Source organism: Dendropsophus ebraccatus, chromosome 2, assembly GCF_027789765.1.
Source record: "Dendropsophus ebraccatus isolate aDenEbr1 chromosome 2, aDenEbr1.pat, whole genome shotgun sequence".
Classification (NCBI taxonomy): Eukaryota; Metazoa; Chordata; class Amphibia; order Anura; family Hylidae; genus Dendropsophus; species Dendropsophus ebraccatus.
The window spans coordinates 40,339,197-40,365,346 of NC_091455.1; the positions used below are offsets into that span (position 1 = coordinate 40,339,197).

Consider the following 26,150-nt stretch of genomic DNA (forward strand, 5'->3'; position numbering starts at 1 on the left):
GTGAAAATTTATGTTTTGAACAGTTAAAAACCATGAAAAATGCAATTCAGACAATATTTCTACATATAGAGAAATGCATGTGGCCGAAACCACGCTCCCCCACACTCCCCAAGATGGGGCGTCTACAGGTTTAGTGCCTAGGGCTGCAGCAGTTGTTAATACGGTCCTGTTCACACAACGTATATATTTTCATAAAACCACGGCCGTTATATAACAGCCGTGATTATTACGACAATATACATTACCTTTCTGTCTTTCTGTCTTGTCACATCGTATACACTCCGGCTGGGATCCCTCACGGCGCCACAAAGAACTGACATGTCAGTGCACACTGTGGAGCGAGCAAGCTGTGGGAGTTCTGTTGCTGGCGCGCACAGATGCGCCCGCATCAGAACTCTGCTTCCCGAAAGATCATCTGGCCGGTACTACAGTAGCGGCCGGGATGATCTTTTCAGAGACCGGCCATTCCGTGTCCTGGCTGGGTCACAGAACAGCCGGTCTCATATGCTGTGGGAACATAGCCTAATGCTATTAGAATACTTATACTGTACAGTAATACCTCAGTTTTCGAACGCTTTGGAACTCGAATTGCTTGGTATTCGAACGAAAATTTACCCAGAAGTAGTGTTTGGAATTCGAACTTTGCTCGGTTTTCGAACGTTTTTGCGAGCGTGGACGGTGGGTTGTACATGGCGAGTTAAGCAGTGGTGAGGCTTCACATACAGTACAGTGCTGTATAAGACTGCTGGAGTGCATATACAGTGCAGTAGTAGTACAGGCAGTGCACCACCATCTCCCATACATTACAGTGCTTGGATGGGGGGGGACGCTATACAGTAAAGGATGGGTGGGGAGTTGGTGACTACTGTACTATAATTGCTGGTTCTGATGAACATTTCTTATGTTTAATATCCTGTACTGTAGTGATTATACTGAGCACTTATCAGTGTAATAAATGAGTATTGGAGGTAATTATTGGTGGCTGCTGGAACCAATTTATCACATTTACATTATTTCCTATGGGAAGACACTGCTCGGTTTTCAAACTGCTTGGTTCTCAAACTGCCTTCCGGAACCAATTAAGTTCGAGAACCGAGGTACCACTGTACTTGCTTCTCTCTCCAAATAAAGGCCAGACACCAGTCATATAATAGAAGTTTACGCCTAACAGACAGGTACTGTATGCTTTATACAAACAGATAAGTGAAACCAGACCGTCCAGCTTTGTTAATCCCTCCCTGTGTCCTGTTTGTTGATAGTCTTCAGTAGGTACAGGTAGTGTATACAGCAGGTATGTGGCGTGCAGGTAGGGGGGCGTCACATGCCATAGGTGGGCCTGACAGCTCTCCTACATGCTAACAGCTGTGTATGAGGGTGTGATGGCAGGGGGGTACATTACAGTCAGACAGCCATCACTGCATATACACAGGCAAAAGTAATTAGTAACTAAAGGGAAAAAAGCTGATGAGACACACAGCTTCCTCCAGAACTAATTATCACTTCTCCGTGACTCCTCACCACTACGTGTTTGCCGAGTCGTGAAGTGAGATAGAATCTAATAAAACAGACGCTCGGCCTGCTGCTTCTAAAAGAAAAAAAAATCCCCAAATATTCACTTAAATAGAAGTTGAACTTTTTTCTTTGTCTTTCAACTGGCAAGATGTGTTATTGCTATTTAGTGTTATTGCTATTTAGTTTTACAATGGCGGCTTTTAATATGCACTCTGTTAAAAACTGTAACAGGGGGACATTTATCAAACATGGTGTAAAGTGAAACCGGCTCAGTTGCCCCTAGCAACCAATCAGATTCCACCTTTCTATAAGTCTATAAGGAATGAAAGATGGAATCTGATTGGTTGCTAGGGGCAACTGAGCCAATTCTTCTTTACACCATGTTTGATAAATCTCCATTTGGTGGTTTTACAGACATAAATTTAGAGGGGCACGCCAGAGGGGATGAGCGTTACATCATGGGGTGGGGTGACGGTTGCTGAGAACGCAGACATCAGGAGACTGCCCTGTGTATAAACCACACAGCATAAGGGCCCTATTACATGGACAGATTATTGTGTGAAAAATCGTTATATTGTTTGAATTTAAGGTGATAATCTCTCCGTGAGTATGCAGGCATGGATCGAACGACTAACGGAAATTTGTGTCATCTTTTGAGGTGACCATCATTGTTAATCGTTTGCTAAATGTCCGTTTTCTCTATTCCACCGAGTGATAATCGGCCAAATCGGGCCGTTTTGGCCAATTATCTCTCTGTGGAATAGGCCCTTAAGTGTGTTTAGATTTTTTGTTAAGCCTTAGTATATTTTCTATCATCCAGGTACATACAAAAAGTTCAGCGTCCCACCCAAAATGTGCACAGGGACACAGTCTACTGTAAGTCAGACATGATCCTCTAAACTCTTCCCTTTCCCTTCGGTCCAGAAGACTCCTGCAAGGGTCAGAGATCTATGGCTCCTTCATCAAAACTTATGGAAAGCCCTACTTACTTCTTACTCCCACCTGGGCTTCCACCCCAGCATCCACCAAGGACAATGGTTGCCCTCCTTATGTGGAACGGGGGTTGCAGGAAGGTGAGGAGCCTGATGGCCACACGTACCTCATTTATACCTCCAGATGGAACTTCCCAAAATGTCACTGAACCTTGAAATGTCCTGTGACAAATAACATGGACAAGTGAACATGTAATGTAATTTTCTGTTATAATGGGTCAGGGGGTGTTGTTGCTAGCAAGCACTGTAAGGATCTATTTCTGGAGAAATCCTAGATTGCTATGGCACTGACCACACTTAAGTCATTGTGTTCTCACACGGTCACATCCGGTATACAACTCCTCCCCATTGTTTATTCTTGTAATCGGGTCAGCATTTACATCTCAGCAGCATTGACCAAACAACCTCTGACAAATCACCAATACTTTGTGGATTGTTAGGACTGAATGGAGACCTCTGGACCAACTCAAAGACCCATTTACAGGGGCAGATTATCTGGCAAGTCAGTATTTCAAGTAAAAGAGCAAGTGATCAGCTGACAAACTATCAAATGCTCATTTGTTGGCTGATTGGATCTTTGGATCTATGGTCCATACAATCCATTATTTCCAGTTGTACATCACTATGTGTAAACAGTTAATATATGGCTGACAATAATCACAGAACAGGCGGCACAAAAACTCACACAGCAAACAAGTGTCGATTAGAGATGAGCGAACCTCGAGCATGCTTGAATCCTTCCAAACCCGATCATTCGGCATTTGATCGCAGAGTTTGGCATTTGCCTGTTGCAGCCCATTGGCCTGTGCAAAATTTTGGCAAGAGAAGTAGGCTCCTGAGATAACAGTGTATGATGCGAAAGCTTCTGGTATTTGGTGCCCAGCGGTATCTCAGATTGCAGTGGGTTTCACTCAATCAGTAATTTATTTGATGTATACTATGACATGTTAAAGGTTACTACACATGATAGTAACACTTTAAGGGCCCGTTCACACTGAGGAAAACAGGCGAAAATTTGAAACGGAATACAATTATTTGGACGGACAGCGGAATTCGCCCGAGCATATGGGAGTCTATGGAGAGGGAAGCAGAAGCGCGCAGGGACGAGCAGCTGATTCCGTACGGAGTATTCAGCGAGAATTACTCTATGTGCATATACCCTCAATGTTAAGTATACGGTGCCTCCGCTGAAAGACTCGACATGTCAGTTCTTTGAGCAGAGAGCCATGGAGAGTTAAGGAGCCTTATACTGAACATTGAGGCATTGAGGCAGGTGGAATTTTGAGCGTAGTCTGCGGCAGGGATTTTGCTCGGAATTTCCGCCTGTTTTCCCCAGTGTAAACGGGCCCTAAGGTGTATAGGTTTTTCGCAGAGCATGTTTAAGGTTTTTGGGGCAGAAACAATAGATGTATGTACTGTATGTCTAACTAATGCCAACTTTATAGACGGTAAGTTGTGGTTGGCTACAAAAGTTCATGAAACTTGTAGCATGCTTAACAATGTGTAGACATATTGACTGATGCATAAGACAACATACATCCTGTCTGTGAAAGGTCTCAGTTAATGAAGTTTACGTTCCATCTGAGGTTAGCTCGGTTGTGCTCGGCTGCCTCCCCCAGCTCCATGTCCATGTGTCACACACTATGTCCTCAGCTATTAGATGTTGTCATGGCCAGTGTGTAGGAGGAGCTGAGATAGCTGCTCAGGGGAATCTTTGTTCTTTTTGTCTTGGGTAACTGGATGTGTGATGGGTCCCAGTTTCCTCTTTGTTTTCCTTTTGCTCCTATCCTCCTGAGATGGGGTGCGTAGTCAGCAGTAAGGTGCTCCCAGAGCCAATGGAACCTCCTCTCAAGAAGAACCCTTACTACGTCAAGCTGATCCATGCCATGGTCCCTGTACAGTTCTGTAGTGAACCAGTGAAATGTAAGGCTGAGTTTTGGGGGTTGCAAGAAGAACCTAAAAGGGATCGGGACATCGAGGAAAAAAGGAATCAAGTGGCTCGATACCGTGCAAAATTTGACCCTAGAGTTACAGCAAGGCAAGTTATTTCCACATTTTTTATTGCATATAAAATACTGTACATGTCTTATGACTGAACATCACTTGTAGTGTCCAATCCATTTATCATCTCTAGATTGCATGACAGATGATAACTTATTCTGATTATAGTGCACACTACCACTCAACATGACTATTTATATCTGGCAACATAATGTAGCAAAAAGATTCTACAAATGCTTCCGGAGTCCTAAGCTTGGAGGCTTTTACTCATACGCTGGAACAATAAGGGTCCTAGGAAAGTCATAAGCACAACTCTTTTTTGTACTAGTGAAATTCATCACAGTCCCAAAAGTCGACCCATAAGCTTCAGGTTGTTTATAGCACACTAAAAGCAGTTATATATTTTAGGTGGACAGTTCTTCAACGTATGTTTCTGAAAAACAGGTAAAGATATCATAAAGTACCCATAGGATCAAACACCAAACTAATATAAATGGGCAGGAATAGCGTTGCCATAGCTGTAACAAAAGCAAAAAACACACAAAAGGGGAGATTTCATTTTTGCTTAATGTTTGGTACTAGTGTAGTGTTATTGTTTTGATGACATATTTAGAAGGCGGTGAGCAATCTCACATTCCCTGTGCTGTCTACTTTAGGGTATGTTCACACTACGGAATAGGATTCTGCCTGTCCCATGGATTCAATAGGATTTCTCATGCGTGATCCGCCATCAGCCCCCCAAACTTTTTTGTTAATTCTTTAAGCAGATGGCGGATCATGCATGAGAAATCCTATTGAATCAATGGGACAGGCAGAATTTCAAGCAGAATTTTCGTCACAAACTCTTCCTATTCCGTAGTGTGAGCATACCCTTATCTGTCAACAATAGTGCTGAGTAAGTACTAAAATGCTTGAGTGCTCGATTTGATTAATGAACCCCATTGAAATCAATGGGAGGCAGAGTGGAAGGTGCCTGGTTCAACTATTGCATTTTTACCTTCTATTTCTTGTATTACTCATCAAAGGAAAGTGTAAAAAAAATATATAAAAAATAAAAGGAAAATATGCAATAACTTATTCCAAGACACATTAGAACGGCAAGATGCCGCCAATTGACGGCAACCCGCAGTACGCTTTGTAAAGTATTTTTACTATTTGGAAAGAAAAAGTAGTCAGCCTGTCTATCCTAGGACATTCAACATCAGAACATTGATCTACTATTAAAACTACTGACAGATGAATAACAATTGCAACTGGGAAGTGGTGGGATAGTGGTGGGAAGTGAACAGTCAGCTGATATGTTGAAAGCAGGAAAAATGGGTAAGCGTAAGGACAGTAGCAGATTATAATAGGTCCATTTCAAGCGGTAGCCCGGGCCCTGAACTCCTGGGGGCCCATGGCCACCCAAAAAGGGTTATACGTAACATTGCTGTATTGTCTCCTGGCTACAGTTCTGCCATGATCTGCAAAAGAAAAAAAGATGTTTGTTTTTTTTTTGTTTGTTTTTTACTGAGATTTTGCAGGAATCAGGGGAAAACTGCTGCCAGGCTACAATTCAGTAACATTAGAGAACATACTGAAGGACCTTAACATGTGGCTATGATGTCGCCGGAGGTCCTTTACAGTCTGCACTATGGAGGAGGAATACTAAAGCTGCAGATATGTGGAAAAGGGACAGGGAGGACAATCAGGTGTCCACGTAGGTGTACAGGGTGACCAGTCTGAGGTAGGGACAGAGGGATACAGGGGGACCTGTCTGGGGTAGGGGGCAGGAGGATACAGGGTGACCAGTCTGGGGTAGGGGGCAGGAGGATACAGGGTGACCAGTCTGGGATAGGGGCAGGAGGATACAGGGTGACCAGTCTGGGATAGGGGCAGGAGGATACAGAGTGACCAGTCTGGGATAGGGGCAGGAGGATACAGAGTGACCAGTCTTAGTTGGGGACAGGAGGATACAGGGTGACCAGTCTGGGATAGGGGCAGGAGGATACAGAGTGACCAGTCTTAGTTGGGGACAGGAGGATACAGGGTGACCAGTCTGGGATAGGGGCAGGAGGATACAGAGTGACCAGTCTGGGATAGGGGCAGGAGGATACAGAGTGACCAGTCTTAGTTGGGGACAGGAGGATACAGGGTGACCAGTCTGGGATAGGGGCAGGAGGATACAGAGTGACCAGTCTTAGTTGGGGACAGGAGGATACAGGGTGACCAGTCTGGGATAGGGGCAGGAGGATACAGAGTGACCAGTCTTAGTTGGGGACAGGAGGATACAGGGTGACCAGTCTGGGATAGGGGCAGGAGGATACAGAGTGACCAGTCTTAGTTGGGGGCATGAGGATACAGGGTAACCAGTCTGGGGTAGGGGCAGGAGGATACAGGGTGACCTGTCTGGGGTAGGGGCAGGAGGATACAGGGTGACCAGTCTGGGTAGGGGCAGGAGGATACAGGGGGACCTGTCTGAGGTTGGGGCAGGAGGATAAAGGGTGACCAGTCTTAGTTGGGGACAGGAGGACACAGGGAGACCTGTCTGAGGTTGGGGCAGGAGAATACAGGGAGACCAGTCTAGGGTGGGGATAGGGGGATACAAGATGACAATGGCGCCAAGGATTTTAGGCACCGAATTCAAAATGGAGGTAACTTAAGGTAACTTAGAAAATGAAAAGTGAGCACAGAGCTGCCTGATAATTATTTATTCATAAAACTTTACAGGTACATGGTAAAAATGACAGTATCTATTCCATACTATGAACACCATGCTACTGTGGTCATAAGGATTTGAGCGCCCCTGCATAAGGATTTGAGCGACTCTGGCAAAAGGCGATTTGTGATGGTTAGATAGTTGCATCACAACTTGTGCGGTGTTCCCGGTGGGCAGTAGTTAGTCCCAAAAAGTGACAACTGGAGAGACAACTGATGAACTGTTGATAGGTTCATAGGTGCCTAAATCTGGTCGATGCCTGTCTGATCCATGGAGGCCCCACTTCGGAACTTACAGGACCGAAATAATCTGTTGTTAACTTGCCAGATACCACAGGACACCTTCAGAAGTCTTCAGGTTGAGTCCATGCTTGGACAGGTCAGAGGCATTTTGGAGTGAAAAGGAAACTTCTGCCAAAATAGTTTTTAATATGATGACTGATCATGTAGGATTGGCTGAGAATAGAATATTTATTCTTCTTGGAAATCGTGGAAGGAGTAATGGTTTCCTGGGATCAATAATAAAAAAAAAGTTAAGTTGTCCCTATGATTAAAGAGTTAGGAATTATAGCTGTAAGATATATTGTACCAGCAGGAGTCATTAACCTAAAGCCAGGACTTAGCTTCAGGATTACCGAGCTGACGCAGCCAAATGTCTGCCCATATAACAATAGGGGTTTATTGAACTACATATGGATTTACTACCCTGAGACCATTATGCTTCATTTCCACTACGAGAGATCACAGGGGCATGACATACATCCCCATTCATTTTGATTTAGGTGTTTTTACATTCTCTTTCTGTGTCATATATACTTCTTTTTTAAGTCTTGAAACCTTATATTTTATATAATAACCCTGTTTTTAGCTGACTATGAAGGGAGTGATTTACCACCTATTTTCCTTTATTGAAATGATAAAACCAATGTTTATAATGTGTGAAAGTAGTAGGTGCTCTTAAAGGGATTGTCCAGCAAACATTTTTTTTCTTTCAGATCAACTGGTGTCAGAAAGTTTGATAGATTTATAATACACTTCTATTTGAAAATCTTAAAGGGGTGCTCCAGCATGGGGGCAACGCTACGTCTCAGGGCCGCTCAGCCACTCAGTGAAGGAAGCGGGATCCGAGCGGACTTCAAACGGATCCCGCCTCCTTCACTGAGTGGCTGAGCGGCCCCGAGACATAGCGTCTCGGGCGGCGTCAGACACCAGGAAGCGGCCGGGAACCGGGCACCAGAGCGCCGTGATGCGGGACCCGCCGCTGGAGCCGGGGAGGTAAGTGGATGTCTTTTATTTCAGCCACCTCCTCCCCGGTCCCTAAAAAAAGTGCCCCCACGCTGGAGCACCTCTTTAAGCCTTACAGTACTTTTAGCTGCTGTATGTCCTGCTAGAAGAGGTATTTGTTTTCTTTCCAGTGTAAAGTGGGCTCTCTGCTGCCACCTCTGTCCATGTCAGGAACTGTCCAAAGCAGGAGAGGTTTTCTATGGGGATTTGCTACTGCTCTGGACAGTTCCAGAGATGGGCAGAGGTGGCAGCAGAGAGCACTGTGTCAGACTGGAAAGAAAATACTATTTCCTATATGGCAAACAGCAGCTGATAAGTACTTGAGATATGTTAATAGAAGTAGATTACATATCTACATAACTTTCTGAAACCAGTTGATTTGAAAAAATAAAAATAAAAAATCACCGGAGCACCCCTTTAACATAGCCATACACCTTCAATAACTGTCAGCCAAATAATCGTTCTGGCAACAGTTATACAGCCTGTCCTCCCAGGACATATGAACATTCAGCACAGCCGAACGTTCCTGTGTTCTTTATTGAGAAGGGTAAGTGGCATCCAGACAGCTCTTGCAGCGGCTTATCTCTCCAAGAACATAGGGGTAGTGTAGTAAAAATCTATCCCACCCAACCTCTATCTCCACTGACATCATATCTTGGTGGAGTCTCAGGAGAGCCCCATACACTTTATACTAATGGCCAAACCTGTCTCTAAATGCAGGTTCGGCCTGCATAAGTATAAAATGTGTGGAGACCTTTATGGGGACTAGTTTCACTTCCTAGCTGGCCTATTCATAGAAGGAGTTGGCTTCTTATAGACTTAGTAAAATGGGCGTAATTCTGCCTGTCTTAGCATCTCTATGGGAGAGCGCTCGCTCCTCCGCTGCCGCCGCTCTCCGCTCAAAGAAGTGATATGGAATTCCGACTATTTTACTCAGTGTGAACATACCCTTATGATGGAACCCAACTCATGCTATCTGTTGAATTGGGTCACTGGCTGGGGAGTTAGGCGATCAGCTGGCTCTTTCCGGCTATTACTCACGATCACAGCGGGTCTCAGAACTGAGAGCTGGTGTTATCTTATATTTTGACATGTCTAAATGACATGTCAGTAGTTGATACAAATGACAGTACCACTTTAAAGTGGATAACCCTGTTCTATACATTATGACTAGAGTTGAGCAAACTTCAGGCAAACTCTTGTTCTTTTGAACCTGAGCCAACGTCATATGATTAGCAATGGCTGCTAAAGTTGGATGCCTGGAAAAAAAAGGTACAGCCTATGGCCTATGGCAGAATGCAGCATAGCGTAAGGCCTATGGCTGTATCTCTGTTTTCCAGGACTCCCTGAGCTGCATCCAACTTCAGCAGCCACCACTAATGCCACACGTTCAGGTTCAGATGAACCCAAGCATGCTCAAAGTTTGCTCAACTCTCATTATGACTTTTCTTTAAGTTTTGAGCTATTCCTTATTCGTCAGTCAGGATTGCAAGGAGGACAGGAAAAACTGGTGAAAACTATGCTCACCTGACACTAGGATTTCTGCATGATAGGTTTAGGAAGGAATAAAGGTGGACATACACCTTCAATAACTGTCAGCTAAATGATCATTCGGCCAATAGTTATCTCTTTCATTCCACCAAACACATGAATATTCAGCATGGCTGAACGTTCCTGTGATCTTTATTGGGAGGTGAGGGGTAAGTTGCAGGCAGACAGCTCTGGGGGTAGCTTCTCTCTCTCTGAAAAGAAAGGGGTCGTTGTAGCTACTGGACTCGTGGATCGGCTGTACCACCACTAGCGATGACGTAAGCTGCACCAGGGAGCGGAGTCTAAGGGGTCGCTGGTCTTCACCAGTGCCCGCAGCAAGGCAGGATGGACTTGTGGGATAAACCCCCCAGGATGCTACCCCTGGCTTGGCTCGCTAGTGGCGGGCGAGGTGCAGCTGGAGAGCAGGAATGGCAGAAACCATGGACAGGAACCACGGGCAGGAATCACAAGCGAACTGGGACCACAGACTATGGGAAGCATGCAGAGGCTTTAACACTAGGAGGTGGGGACTCATGCGCTGGCCAGGAAGATAGGATGCGGGACCATGGAGAGGTGGGACACTCCTGGATGCCAAAGAGAAGGAGGCGCTGGGCATGTGGGGCCCCGGCATCTGTGTGTGGAGAGGGGCAGGAAGAGGTGTGGTGACCTACCCTCTATCTCCACCAACATCACCTGTCAGTGAAGACTTGGGAGGCCCCCTACACTTAAAACCAACAGCCAAACCCATCGCCATGAAATTTATGGGGACCCTAAGGTAAACCATTATATTAAAACACCAAATCCATGGCTGTATATTAGTGATATTCTTGAGACATTTTGTGTCCAGTCACACTGTAATATTAAGAGGTCTTAGTTCATTTAACTGAGACCCTTTCTTTTTTTCCGTTTTGAAACCACGGAACCGTAAAGACTTCTGAGTGATGGTAGAAAAGATATTTCATCTACATTTGGTTGAACAAGCCCAGACAAGTAAGATTGTAGAGCACATCATGGTCTATATATAACCTTGCATTATGTAAAGTATCCCAAGTGTCTTGCATAGTTTACGTTAATTTACTATTTAAGTCAAATTCTAACAACATGCCAAAGTATAGAAGTAACTGCATGAAAAAGTGTAAATCCAGCACTTGATATCTGTAAAGTAATGGGTTAAAAATTACTCATAGCCACAAGCTAGAACCTCCCAAGGGCCAGAAATATGTTGACTTTTTCCTGTTGTGCCACCATGTTTCAGTGTATAACCTCAGCCTTCTTCCCGACAATGTTTCTAGCCCGCTCCTTTGTACCTAGTTTGCCTCCCCTGTGTATGACCCAGACTATTTACTATGAACTTTCTTGCCCACAACCCAAGCCTGTTCCTGGATTTGCCACTGAATGACCCCTTGGTGGCTTGCACCAGTTTCTTTTTTTGATCCACTGGGCCAACTACCCATACTAAGACAACTCTTCAAGGCATGGACCTAGTAGCCATTTACAGCCAACCTATGCTGGGGTTGAAGGATAAAATATAGGTGGGCCACTCGGACAAGGCCCTTAAAAGTGGCCCAAGGCCAAACAAGTTTAATGATACAGGGGGTCCACCCTCATAGCCCATTACAGTAGTCTTGGATATTCATGAGATGCCAACCTGAGACCAGATAACCATGTCCAGAACCTTTTTTCACAAAGTTCCTAAAAGACGTAGATTTCATTTGAGATATTGAATCTATCTTAGTAGTCCTGTAACCTTTTGACGAATGATCTTACATACTAAGTGTCCAATGTTGATTAGATTTTCTTTGTCTTTCAGATATGATATCAAGGCCCTTATCGGAAGAGGAAGTTTCAGCAGAGTGGTAAGAGTTGAGCACAGAGCTACACGACAACCATTTGCCATCAAAATGATTGAAACAAGAGCCAAAGAAGGCAAAGAAGTCTGCGAGTCAGAGCTTAACATCCTCAGAAGAGTCAGCCATCACAACATCATCCAACTCATTGAAGTATTTGAGGCTTATGACCGAGTGTACATGGTGATGGAACTAGCCACAGGAGGAGAACTGATGGACAGAATCATCGCCAAAGGATCGTTCACTGAACGAGACGCCACCAAGGTGCTTCAGATGGTTTTAGATGGCATAAACTACCTTCATGGACTTGGAATAACACACAGGGATCTAAAACCAGAAAATCTTCTCTATTACCATCCCGGGTCTGACTCAAAGATATTAGTTACTGATTTTGGTTTGGCAAATTCTGGTATCAAAGGAGGAGACTGGTCTATGAGGACCATATGTGGGACTCCGGAATACATAGCACCTGAGATTATCCTGAAAAAACCTTATAGTAATGCAGTGGACATGTGGGCTCTGGGAGTCATCACTTATATTTTACTAAGTGGATCTATGCCCTTTGAAGATGAGAATCGAACAAGACTTTACCGACTGATACTTAAAGGCAAATATAGTTACTTAAGTGAAGTAAGTATGTTTTATACTCTAAAATATACTCTTAACACATGTACACATGTAAGTCTATGAAAGCAGCACAGGTGCATGGAGATGATGCAGATGATGTCCCCTGGGGGTCGCACTACCAAGTCAATGGACAGCTAACCCAGGCCCCAAAGAGGAGATCACATGTCCTGTGACCAGAAAGGGAGGGGGAAAGAGAGGAAACTGAGAGTGGTCAGAGTGGTACCAGAGTAGAAGATACACATCCAAAGCCGATAAGAATGAGAAAAAAACAGGGAAAGGGTACAAGATAGGTTATACATGTATATTGGACATAGGGTGGTATTGGGAAGGGGGAATCATTTAGAATATTGTTTTTATTACCCGGATAACCCCTTTAAGAACAGCTATTAAAAAGGAAAGGTAGAAATTGGGGAGATAAGTCAGGGAAATTAGATCCCATAGAATTATGTATTAGCAAGATCTCTGGAGGTGTGGGTGTGGCATTACTTTATATACAGCTCAAGGGATACGTGAGGCAGTTACTGTGGACCAGACTGCAATACCCTCCATGATATAACTGGTGCTGGCCCACAGAAAGTAAAAATACCTGAGCAGCAAAGGGTTGAATAAACCGACTGAGGCCTTGTTCACACACTGCCTTTTTAGTAAAATAACGGCCGTTATTTGAAACTCAGAATAACAGCCGTTATTTTTAGTCTTCAGTGATTTCCATTAAAGTCTATGGAAAGAACAGCCGTTAGTTCACACATAGAATAAATGAATATTCAAGACATTTATTGGCGACAGTTATTTAGCGAACAATGTTCACACACAGATTTTTTTTTTTTGTCCGTCCTTTAACCGTCTTTTCAAAAAAATTCAAAGGACCTTTAAAAATAATCACACCCAAAAGGTTGTTGAACGCGGCCATCATTGAACCTAAACCTGAAAAATGTACCATTACAATGATGGCCACCAAAGTTATGAGTGTCAAATAACGGCTGTTGAAAATCGTTGCAGGAAATTTCTTCCTTGTAATCACCACGTGCTGGTGCAGAGGCTGTCCCGTTCTGGGCAGCAACCCCCTGGGTACTGTATATCCTGGTAAAATATACAGTATATGGAGGGAGCTTATTGCTGCCACTTAATGGAAGTGGAGTGGTAAAGTAAAAAGTATTTTAATGAAGTTACATTAATTATTTATTTTAATTATTAATTATTAAAGCAATGCAATAAAGGGAAACTGACAGCACAGATATGCATATATCCGTGCTGCCAGTATCCAGACACCAATCACAAAAGCAATGCATACCTACCTTTGGCAATGCTCTGTGATCTGGCATCTTCGGTAAAAAGCATCTTTATTCCAGGCTGACAGAGTCACAGAGCCGCCCCGCAGAGTCTCATGGCCCTATAACATGGAGAGATAATTGCAAGTAACACTATAGAATCCAATCCAGCTTACACAATGTATTTCTTCAGGTGAAGATGTCTCAAGGATGAATGGGCAAGTTTGTTGGTTTCTTTTTGCTTGAGTTACTTTGTGGCATTTTAATGAACTTATAATGAACTGCGCTCTGTTATCATCCGTCACATAATCTCACCCACATTTGCATGTAATTTATTACCATGAGAATCACTTATAGTAATACCATTTTATATTCTTCTACTTAAAACCATATCAATCTCAATTACTCTCTATGTCAACCCACTATGACTTTTATACAGGTCCCAGAGTAGTCAGTCAGTCTCTCGCTTCCCTCTGGACATCGGTTTGGTGCATCTCCTCACCAACCAGCAATGGCTTCTAAAGTATTTTTCTTCATGTAAGCCAAAACCAGGAGGAAATCCAAAAGGAATTAAAAAATATATAGGAAAGACTCGTACTTCTCCTCACTTTTTGTGTGTTTGATACAAGAAACTGCCTGTATAGTTGCCAAAATTCCAGGGACACTGTAGTGTTGACAACAATGGGTGTGACTTATTGTGGGTGTGGTCTATGTGGGTGTGGCCTATCGCCAGTGTAGTTTGCAGCGTGTGGCTTGTCACCAGTGTCCCCCCCCCCCAAATAGTACAGTTAGAATTTTAGTCAGAACAACACAAAAGGAGCATTAAACACCCCAGTATCGGGTCCCCAGTTTATTACACACCCCAGTATCGGGTCCCCAATATGTTACACACCCCAGTGTCAGGTCCCCAGTATATTACACACCTCACTGAGAGCAGGCTGTGGCCCAGAGATAGCACTCTATTGACTGACTGTATATACTGGTAGTTTGTGCCCATACGATGAAGCTGCACCCCATATCGTCATACTACTACCCCCTTTATCATCCTCCTGCCCCTTCATCATCATACTACTACCCACTTCATCCTCCTGCCCTTCCATTATCATACTACTACCCCCTTCATCATCATACTACTACCCCTTCATCCTCCTGCCTCTTCATCATCATACTACTATTCCCTTCATCCTCCTGCCCCTCTGTAATCATATTACTACCCCCTTTATTATCCTCCTACCCCTACATCATCATACTACTATCCCCTTCATCCTCCTGCCCCTCCATCATCATACTACTGCTCTCTTCATCATTCTCATGCCCCTTGATCATCCTCCTGCCCCTTCATCATATACTACTACCCCCTTCAGCATCCTCCTGTTCCTTGATCATCATACCACTACCCCCTTCATCTGTATTAAAAAAACAAAAAAAAACAAAAACCTATACTTAACACCCCTGTATTGTTCCTCTAGTCCCCCAGTGACTCCTCTCCCTGCTCTGCATGAGTGACATCCCTTGCTCTGGCAGGGCTTCCAGCAGCGAGAGTAGAGCTTCCTGGGGCATGGTTTTGCTGGGGCTGTCTCCTCAGAATCAGGAGAGTCCTGCACTGTTGGCAACTATGTGCCTGCATCATTTTTTCCCGTTGTTTTACGCTATCATAGTAGCAAAATAATTAAAATAAGGGCACCGCCAGATCCCCTGCTCACCGGATGCCATTGACCTTAGAGGGGTACGTCAAAGTGTTATGGTGTCTGACTGGGGCTGTATTAACAGCTGCTGCTGCCCTAGGCACTAAACCTGAAGCACCCCATCTTGGGGAGCGTGGTTTCGGCCACATGCATTTCTCTAAATGTAGATACATTGTCTAAATCACGTTTTTCATGGTTTTTAACAGCTAAAAACATAAATAAATTTCCACATTGAATCAGTGATTAGAGCTGTCTGCATATTGTCTGAAGGCATTCTCACCCCAGGATTGGTAGACTGGTGGGCAATAGCTGCAGGCGTCACATTTACCACCGCAACAAAAGACCTGACCAATATCGCCATACTGTGACTGGATAACACCGCCACACCAGACCAGACCAATACCACCATACACCCCCCACCCCCCTTGAAAAGACACCAAATTTACTGACACGTCTGAACAGGAGGTGGGAGGCTAAATAAAATAAAAAACCAAAAAAAAAAAAAAAAAAGTTGTTTCCTTCCCCCTGCATTCTGGTGCTGCCCCCCTGAAAGGTGCTGCCCTAGGCACCAGACCACGGGTGCCTAATGGTAAATATGGCCCTGTGTCCGACATTTTCCTGGACAGAGCAGCATTTAATGCTGCAGAATTTTGCCTGGGGTATTTGACAGCATTAAATGTGAACCCCACCACAGAAATACAGTAAATGGGTGCAGTACATAAAATCCCGGTTAAGGGTAGCCTCACAGGTACAGGATCCACAGCAGATTTGACTAAATAACTGAATACAACATCAAATCTGCACCATCAAATTTGCTGTGGATCCTGTACGTGTGAACGCACCCTTAGGCCGGGTTCACACACAGTAAGACCCCGGCCGTGCCACAGAACAGTCGGTGTCAGTGAAGTTAATTTTAGCTGGTATTTCAGTACCAGCCAGATGAAGTTCATATGTGCTGAATTGTGATGCGGGCGCATTCTTGTGTGCCCGCATTACCTATAGCAAACAATTTAAAGTGCAGCCGGAGCCGCACTCTACATTGAGTGAGCTGTCATTGTTGTGGCGCGAACGGTGTCACGGCCATGATTAATTCAAAATATACAATGTTCTCCATGCTGCCTAGGATGGTTATTCTGAACATTAGGTGGTTAAACATACCGTATTTTCTGGCGTATAATCCTGAAAAATCCTCTTAGAAGTCGGGGGTCGTCTTATACGCCAAGAATGGTCGCCCCATATGGTGGGGGAGCTAAAAAATGGCCGTTTCCCCACTGTATGGGGCGACCACTTTAAAAAAAAAAAAACAGTTAACTCACCTGGGGCCTGTTCCTGGCATCAACGTGTCTCCTGGCCCGTTCCCGGTGTGACGTACACTGCCTTCTCTGGGGATCCCTGAAGCTCTCCCGAGCAGTTGAGCATCTCGTTGGAGAAGCTCGGCTGCTGGGAGATCTTCGGAAGAATGACAGAGGCTGTGGAAGTACCCGAAGCCTCTGTCATTCTCCTGAAGCTTTCCCACCAGCTGAACCTCTCCGAGCTTCTCCGATGAGACACTCGGCTGCTTGGCAGAGCTTCGGGGATCCCCGGTGCAGGCAGTGTACATCACACTGCCTGCACTGGGAATGGGAGAGGAGACGCACGGATGCCGGGAACAGGCCCTAGGTGAGTTAACTGTTTTTTTTTATTTAGCTGCAGTTAACCCCTGCCTGACTGCAGCAGGGCTGCGGTCAGGCAGGGGTTAACATTTTCCAGTATATAAGGCGAACCCCTAACAATCTTCTTAAAAGTCAGGGGTAGTCTTATACGCCAAGTTGCCTTATACGCCAGAAAAAACGGTATCTACTGTGTAGTAGTGTTGAGCACTTGGCGAACTGCTGAACTGTTTGAAGACCCATCATTTGAAGCTGGAGAAGTGGAATGCCACCCTAGGGAGTCCTGGAAATCATGGATAGGGCTGCATCCAACTTCTCCAGCTGCCTGTAGTCAAATGCCAAGTGTTCTGGTTTGGAGAATATTGCTGAACCAGAACAGTTCGGCAAGTTGGATCAACACTTCTGTATAGGGCTCCATTCACCTGCCAGAGGCCAATACAGTTCTGATTATAGTAGATATCAATCTACTATAGTAGGTATCAAAAAGACCTCAATTTACATGTTCTTTTTTTGTGGCTTGAAAAAACTGATACCACAAAAAAATAATAAATAATAATAATAATTGGGGTGCTTTATTGTGTAGTTTGTGTTTCCTTTTTTGTGTGGTCTTTTTGTAAACATATAGAAGTACAACAGAAGACCTCTTCACCTCTATTACATGCCTGTCATGGCTCTGTGCATAACAAGGTATAGTGGTATAAAATTACTAGAGATGAGCGAAACGGGTTCGGGTTCGAGTTGATCCGAACCCGAACGTTTGGCATTTGATTAGCGGTGGCTGCTGAACTTGGATAAAGCTCTAAGGTTGTCTGGAAAACATGGATACAGCCAATGACTATATCCATGATTTCCACATAGCCTTAGGGCTTTATCCAACTTCAGCAGCCACCACTAATCAAATGCCGAAAGTTCGGGTTCGGATCGACTCCAGCATGCTCCAGGTTCGCTCATCTCTAAAAATTACTAACTTTGTCTACTTTAGATTTTTGTGTATATATATGTAAATATGTGTATACCTCACAGTGTATTGATATGATTTGCAGTAACTTTGAGCAACACATTACAGCATATGCTACATCATGATAATAGTTTCCATTAAAAAAAACTTGCTTTCTCGTTTGCTTTTGCAGCAAGGCTAATAGAAGGTGAGGGGCGCTGTAGCTACTCGCGGGGCTATTGCCCAATAATGGGTTTTTATTAAAAACTATCCATAATAGACACATTATATTGGTATACAGGTACTGGTCAAACTTAGCTATCCAGTATGGGTACTCCAGTGTTTTTTTTTTCCTTTCAAATCCACTGGTATAATAAAGTTAGATATATTTGTAATTTACTTCCATTTAAAAATCTCCAGTCTTCCTGTACTTATAAGCTGCTGTTTGTCCTGCAGGAAAGGGTGTATTCTTTGTAGTCTTACATAGTGGTCTCTGCTGCCACCTCTGTTCATGTCAGGAACTGTTCAGAGCAGGAGAGGTTTTCTATGGGAATTTGCTGCTGCTCTGGACAGTTCCTGTCATGGACAGAGGTGGCAGCAGAGAGCACTGTGTCAGACTGGAGAGAATACACCAATTCCTGCAGAACATACAGCAGCTGATATACAGAAGTACAGGAAGATTGGAGATTTTTAAATGGAAGTAAATTACAAATCTATAAGCTCCCCCTTTTAACTTCCTTTCTAAATTTCTCACCATCTTCTCTATTACTGTCCGCTTTCAGTAAATATAAACATTATATATTGAAAATTGTATTTAAATAAAACTTAAAATAAATCAAGACATATAAATTACAAATACAATGTTATCACCAATAGTGCTGGCTTCAGTATGATTTTGCATGATTCACCCCTGAATCAAAAACGTGCCTTGTCTGCAGCTTCCTAGCTCCTCCCTGTCTCTGTAGACAACACATCACCCTATAATGTCACCGGAGGCTTGTCACAGACCCTCCAGCCTGACTCTCCCTGTTATATATATATATATATATATATATATATATATATATATATATATCTTTATTAGGTTTAGATATAGTGAGAGGTGATTACAACATGCTGCCTTGTGCTAAATGCTGCAGCAGGTGCTGCAATCCCACAAATGAATTTTTGGTAGTTTCAAAACTTGGGCAGACACATGAACAATGCTATATGCTTCTGTAGTATGTTTATTTAATTTTTTACGTGATGTCAGAGTGCCCCTTTAAACATGCTTCTTTTTGTGCATTTATATGCCTAATATTTATTATGATGATTTATTTAGCTTTTTCCAAAAAGAACAAATATTTTCACCAAGCTGAACACTTTGGTGTCTAAACTTAGAAAGTGAGTGTGTTCAGTGTTACTGTCATTTGTATTAACTTTTGGCAAGTCGTTTAGACATTACAAGTTTAAGTTAGAGTTGGCGAAAGGGAATCTGTCACTAGTAGGGATGGTCCGAACCTGGTTCGGTTCGGGTTCGTGCGAACCCGAACTCTCGGAAACGATTCCCGCTGTCTGCCCGCTCCGTGGAGAGGTTGGATACAGAGGGAGGACCGCCAGGAAAACTGGGATACAGCCATAGCCATAGGCTGTATCCCAGTTTTCCAGGCGGTCCTCCCACTGTACCCACCTGCTGCACGTAGCTGGCAGACAGCGGGAATCTGATGCCGAGCGTTCGGGTTCATACTAACCCGAACCTCGGCAGGTTCGGACCATCCCTAGTCACTAGCTTTATGATGCCTTAAATGAGGGCAGCATAAACTAGTGACACAAATAATGAACAGATCGGTGTATTATTTACATCATGCTGTTCATCCGTTCTCCTAATATGTAGGAGAATGACATTTGTGCAGCACCACTCCCTCCACCTGCTGATTTACATCTGTCTGCCTATACACGGTATATATACACAGTATACAGACAACTACCATTCTGCGGCCAGTTGGCAGAGGGAGCTGGTGCTCATGAATATTGAGGACTACTAAGCACTGCAGTATTGTACGGTGCTCAGAGGCCTTGTTATTCAGGTGGATATCTCCGAATTAGCTGCACGGAACAATGTAAGTGATACATCATTCTGCTCAGCTACTCTGTATCTATCAGTGCATAGGGGCCTTAATATGAAGCCTAGAAACCATTCTTTATCACAATTTTCTTAGTATCTCCCTTAAGCCTATCAAATTCTGCCCTATTGTTCTGTGATATATCTATTGTGTTGGTATATTTATCATTATTGTTCGTGCTCTCTCTATTGTAAATTACAAATTTTTCCTACAAAAAAAAAATTCAATATATATAAATGTTATTGACTTTTTTCCCCCCAGCCATGGCCAAGTGTTTCCAACCTTGCAAAGGACTTTATAGACCGCTTGCTCAATGTAGATTCCAAAGACCGCTCAACAGCCAGCGATGCCATACAACATCCATGGATCAAAACGATGGCGGCTTCATCATCCATGAAGAATCTTCACAGGTCGATCTCACAAAACCTGAGAAGAAGAGTCTCATCGCGGTGTCAGAGCACCAAGTCAGAGCAGTCAATGAAGTCCGGTAACTCCAACAAGTCCCGAAGGATGAAAGAGATCATGGAACGCAATATGCGTTATCATGCACATGTCGTGTGTCGGGATCCTTCGCTATGAGCAGTTCACACAGTGTTAAGCTATGTTCACACATGCTGTAAGAGACCGGTCGTTCTGCAACCCGGCCGGGTCATGGAACGGCCGGTCTCTGCAAAGATCATCCCTGCCGGTACTGTAGTACCAGCCGGATGATCTTTCAGGTTGCAGTGTTCTGATGCGGGAGCATCAGCGTGCGCCCGCATCAGAACTCTCATAGCACACAATGAAGCAAGCGGCCGGAGCCGATCGCTTCATTGTGTGAACTGACAGGTCTTTTTGCGGCCGCAATTCACTGAATTGCGGCCAGAGAAAACTGACATCTCAGTTCTTTGCAGCCCTTCATGCGATCCCGGCCAGAGCGTATACGATGTGTATACGCTCCGGCCGGGATCCCATAAAAGGAGAGGCAGTGTGCATACACATGAAAGTACGGCCGTTGTTGCCGATGGCAACAACGGCCATACTTTTACGTAGTGTGAACAAAGCCTTACACCTCTATCACATCATTTTTTTAAATTGATATGTCTAGTTTACTTCTCACTTATAGACTTTTTATATAAAAACCATCACATTCTTAATAACCCCAGAAATAACGATAGTCCCATCCTTGTCACTAATGATAGGCTATCAATAGATGATTGGCAGGTTGCTGACAACCAACTCTCCTGCCGATCAACTGTTTTGTGCCACACTACAATGAGAACAGAGCTGGAAGCAGTTTGGTCTGTTCCATGTGTAGCGGCGCGCCACTGTACTGCAGCCTCTACCCGTACTCACTAGTAGGAGTTGAAGCTGCAGTACTCTGGTGCCACCGCTACAAAGGGAACAGAGCAAAGGGATTCCAGCTCATTTCTCCCCATAGTGAAGCACCAAACATCTGATCTGCTGTGGATAGGCTATCATTGGTTTCATCCAGGTCAACCCCTTTATGGCGAGTGAGGAATGAGATATATATATGTCCTTTATTATACCTAGTCCTCTAACTTCTCATGAAAATATATTTGCCATTGGGAATTCTTAAAGGGTTATCCGGCACTGACACATTTTTTTTTACATCTTGCTGCCTTATAAGAAAATTTAACAAACCTTCAATGCTTACCTCTCCAGGCTCCCCCAATATCCCAATGCAGTCGTCGGTGTCCCCAGCTATCAGAAGCCGCCGATGCTTCCAAGACAAGCCCGTCTTAGGAGTGACAGCCCACTCAGCCAATCAGTGGACAGGGCGTTGTCCCGTCTCAGTCAGTGATTGGCTGAATGGGTCTGTCACCGAGTCTAGCTCGTCTCAGAAGTAACGGCAGCTACAGACAGTGGGGGACACCAGCAACACCGTAACAGGACACCGGGGGAGCCGGATAAACCTTCTAATTTTGGTGTATTATGTCATTTCTTTATGGGTTTTTTTCAAATGTATAACTTATTGCTTTGCCTTCTTCTTGCTTTCTAATAAATCTTTATAAAATCCGCTGGAAAGTTGTCTCATGTTTTTGAAGATTAAATATGGATGTGCATACCTGGGGAGACAACTATGGAAATGAGGTCAGTTCTGCACAGGAGGTAAGCATGGGAAGACCAGTTTTAAGATATCTCCTCCCCTCCCCCCTGCCACCTGGTTTCTTCAGTCCCGCCTCCAGCATCCTCCCTGGTGTGGCCTGTCAGTGCAGCTGCATCTCAGAGTGTCACCAAAGCCATCATCAGAGCCAGGGACGGACACAGACTGCAAAGGGCCCCTGTGCAAAAATTGTGTTTGGGTCCCCATAACCCATTCGTTTCTCCACCTTTTTGCCTTGAAGGTGCACACATATATACACCCGGGTATCTGGTACATGTGTCCTGGTTTCTCAGAAGGGCCCTACAGCACAGATGCCAGGGCCCACTAAGGACTGTACTGCAGTCTGTGCAGGCCCCAGTGTGGGACTGGGGTACCTGTGGCCCACCAATAGAACTGATCATGGGGGGCACCCAAATAAAGAACCCATCAGAAGCGACATGCAGACCTGGTCCCATCTTGGACTGATGTATCTATGACCACAGTTGCCTGAATAACAATAAGTACAACTTTCAGATTGCCTTACACTTATGAAGCTCAGAGTATGCTGGGAGTTGTAGTTTCTGAGAGGACAACACCTTGCGTTGTCTGCTAATTTGTACTTCAAATACCAGCATATCCTGGGAGTTGTAGTATTTGCAGCTGTTGTACTTAGAGGGTCCTGGATGCATTATACCACTGGATGCTGTGCGGGGGATGAGTATATAGCTCAGAGTGTGTAAGTGACCCAAGAGCAACACTAATAGGGGATAGAACAAATGGGCCCTTAATCACTGCTGGGGCACAGGTGGGATACATGTACTGTATGTGGCTGCACAGGTGGGAGACATGTACTGTATGTGGCTGCACAGGTGGGAGACATGTACTGTATGTGGCTGCTTAGGGGAAGATGAAAGAGAAAAGCAACCATGCTGCAGGGGGGAGAGGGCACAGATATTGGCTAAAAGGCATAAACTTACAACAAGACTGGCAGCCATAACCCTGTAGGATCCCTCCAGCCCCTGTCACCAAATCCTCTCTGTCCTCTCCTCCTCATACAAGGTATGCCGGACAGTGGAGTACAGGAGGGGGTGTCAGCAGCAGCAGCAGCGTGCAGGAGGAGAGGAGAACCATCCTCGACCGGGCACAGCATCCAGTCAATAAAGGGACCCCACAGGAGCATGGGGCCCGCACTTCCCGGGTGCTGATGCATGAGCCATGCAGAGCTGACACTTTAGAGTCTGAACTTGGTGGGCCCCTCTATTGGCCTGGGCCCCTGTGCAGCTGAACAGGCTGCACAAGTGATAGGTCCGCCCCTGATCAGAGCGGGGTATAAGTCCTAGATGTCGCCAACATCCAAGATGCAGCCGCAATGACAGGCCGGGAAGGATACTGGCGGTAGGACTGTGAGGAGACCTGGAGGCGCGCATCATTGGGAGGGATATCTTTCAACTGGTCTTCCCGGACTTACCTCCTGTGCACAACTGACCTCATTTGCATAACACAAATCACGTGAAAACAACACAAACAGGATGTCCGATTAGAAAAAGGACTGATTCAGAGTGGTGACACAGATCGGGCGGTATGTAACATTTCACCTAGCCACTAAAGTGGTACATTCGCTTTAAGGTCACCTAGCAAGTATCCAGATACCTGATAACTATTATAAGCTGCATTTAGTATTCCATTTCTATTGTTTTAGACTCTTTAATTGTTCTGTTGTGTAAGGCTCCTATCACAATCTATATAATTTCTATAATATATAAAATTCACTACTGGCTGCAGTGAATAAGACTCTCCTTCTTCTCCTCCTGTGTTCCAGAGCAATACAATGGAACTATTGTACTTACCGATATAAAAATAGCTGAAGATGATACAGGGATACAAGGAGAAGAAAGGTTTATCATTGATGCAGCTTTTCAGGGGAGAATCCATTACTCAGCAGATTGTCACATAGTTTCATCCACTAAACAAAAACATGTATATAGAGTATTTCTTTTATTTAAAGGGGTACTCCAGAGAGTAATTTTTTAAATACATTGCTTTAATAAAGTTACATTAATTTGTAATATAACTTCATTAAAATAAATATATACTTTATCCTTTATATAGTTGAGTGGCAGCAGTAAGGGGCAACATGGGCCCCTCTGCTGCCACCAGTGTTCATAGAGGGAACTGCAGGGCTTTTCTACAACAATTGGAGACCACCATTGTTTAGCTTTTCTTCTGCTGACAATCTGATTGACTCTATGTTAGATTGCTGCCATATCTACTTTGCCTATAATCACCATTGCTGCATGTTCAGTAGTCGTACAATTGTATTTTTCCCCAAAAAATTATAATGAATTTCCATTAAAAAGCATCCGAAACTCATGTGTGAATCTCACTTTGTATTCTGATAATGAAAAATATGTAAATGATTGTCTCATTCTCAGCTAATCTTTGTTTTACCTGGTCAGAGAGAATGATGGAAACCAAGTGAAATTGAAATTCACGTATATGATAATATAAAAATAACCTTATACTAAGAGTTAAACTTTCTTAAAAGGAATCTGTCAGCTGCAATTCAGGCTGCAAACTGCTGACACTGTTAGATAGCTGTTAGGTCAAGGAGACATACGGTACCTTTCATATATCTGTCTGTGCTTCCAGAATGTAGAAAAAATGCTTTTATTCTCTAGTGCAAAGTGTCAAAGAAGCGTTCCCAAGCTCCTGAAGTAGCTTCGGAAGTTTGGAACCCCCCCTATTTTACACTTTAATATGTTCACACTACGTATATTTGAGTCTGTATGTTTGAGGCTGTATAGCAACCAAAACAAGGAGTGGATTAAAAACACAGAAAGGATCTGTTCACACAATATTTTAATTGAGTGGATGGCCGTCATTTAATGGCAAATATTTGCTGTTATTTTAAAACAATGGCTGTTGTATTGAAATAATGGAAGTTATTTACTGTTATATGGCGGCCATCCACTCAATTTCACCATTGTGTGGACAGATCCTTTCTGTGTTTTCAATCCACTCCTGGTTTTGGTTGCTATGAGGACCTGACATGAGGACCGAATACAGCCTCAAATATACATAGTGTGAACCCAGCTTAACTAGCTGATTAAAGCATCGTTCTATATTATGAAAGCACAGACAGATATATGTAATGTACCATGTGTCTCCTTGACCTAACAGCTATCTAACAGTGTCAGCAGATTCGCTTTAAATGTAGTAAAAATCCAATATTTGGGAAAACTGGGGAACTGGGAAAACCCTAATAAATTTAGTCATTTGAAAGTATATGTTGTATTCTGGAAGTCATCTAATAAATGGAGATTTGAGATGAGCGAAGCAGCTGGAAATTCGTTTTGCGAGATTCATGAATTTTCAGTCAATCAAATCTTAACAATTTCATAAAATTTCATTTCAGACAAAACTATAGTAGCTACAATGCTGGGACCATTACAGAATTTGTTAAAAATCGGAAAATCACTGTCTAATATTTTTTTTCCATCACCTATGTAACATCCCATCAGGATTTCCCATTTAGATATCTAAGATGGAACATCATTGAGCACTGCAGAGACTTGACCTCCTTGTCAGCCCTCATCAATAGAAGCCGTAGGTCAGAAAAGTGTTTGTCGCGGAATCAGACGGGATAAACAATAAGCAGATAGCGTTAAAATGAACTAAGTAACTCTCCATAGAAAGACAGTGAAGTACAACATTGATTTCCACTTCAGCCCTGACCACTAATCTCTTCCATCACTAATCCTGCATTTTGCTCATAAATACTGTAACTCCTCTTTTCTACCACTAGATGGCAATAAAAGCTAACACTATATAGATACACTAGGAAACCTCAACAAACAGAGTGGATAAGTAGAACAATAGTGATTGTTAGAGACAAATGCCTATGTCATGTGAATGGGCAGAGAATGTCAGGAA

The 26,150-nt window shown here is 43.8% G+C and overlaps 1 protein-coding gene across 1 annotated transcript; it reads left to right on the forward strand.

Moving 5' to 3' along the window:
• The first annotated feature begins 4,247 nt into the window (after window positions 1–4,247).
• Window positions 4,248–21,824, forward strand: PSKH2 (protein serine kinase H2). Its single transcript, XM_069959920.1, has 3 exons — window positions 4,248–4,542; window positions 11,827–12,493; window positions 20,393–21,824. The coding sequence occupies exons 1-3, from the start codon at window positions 4,301–4,303 to the stop codon at window positions 20,708–20,710; spliced, it is 1,227 nt and encodes a 408-aa protein (XP_069816021.1). The 5' UTR covers window positions 4,248–4,300; the 3' UTR covers window positions 20,711–21,824.
• The last annotated feature ends 4,326 nt before the right edge of the window (window positions 21,825–26,150 follow it).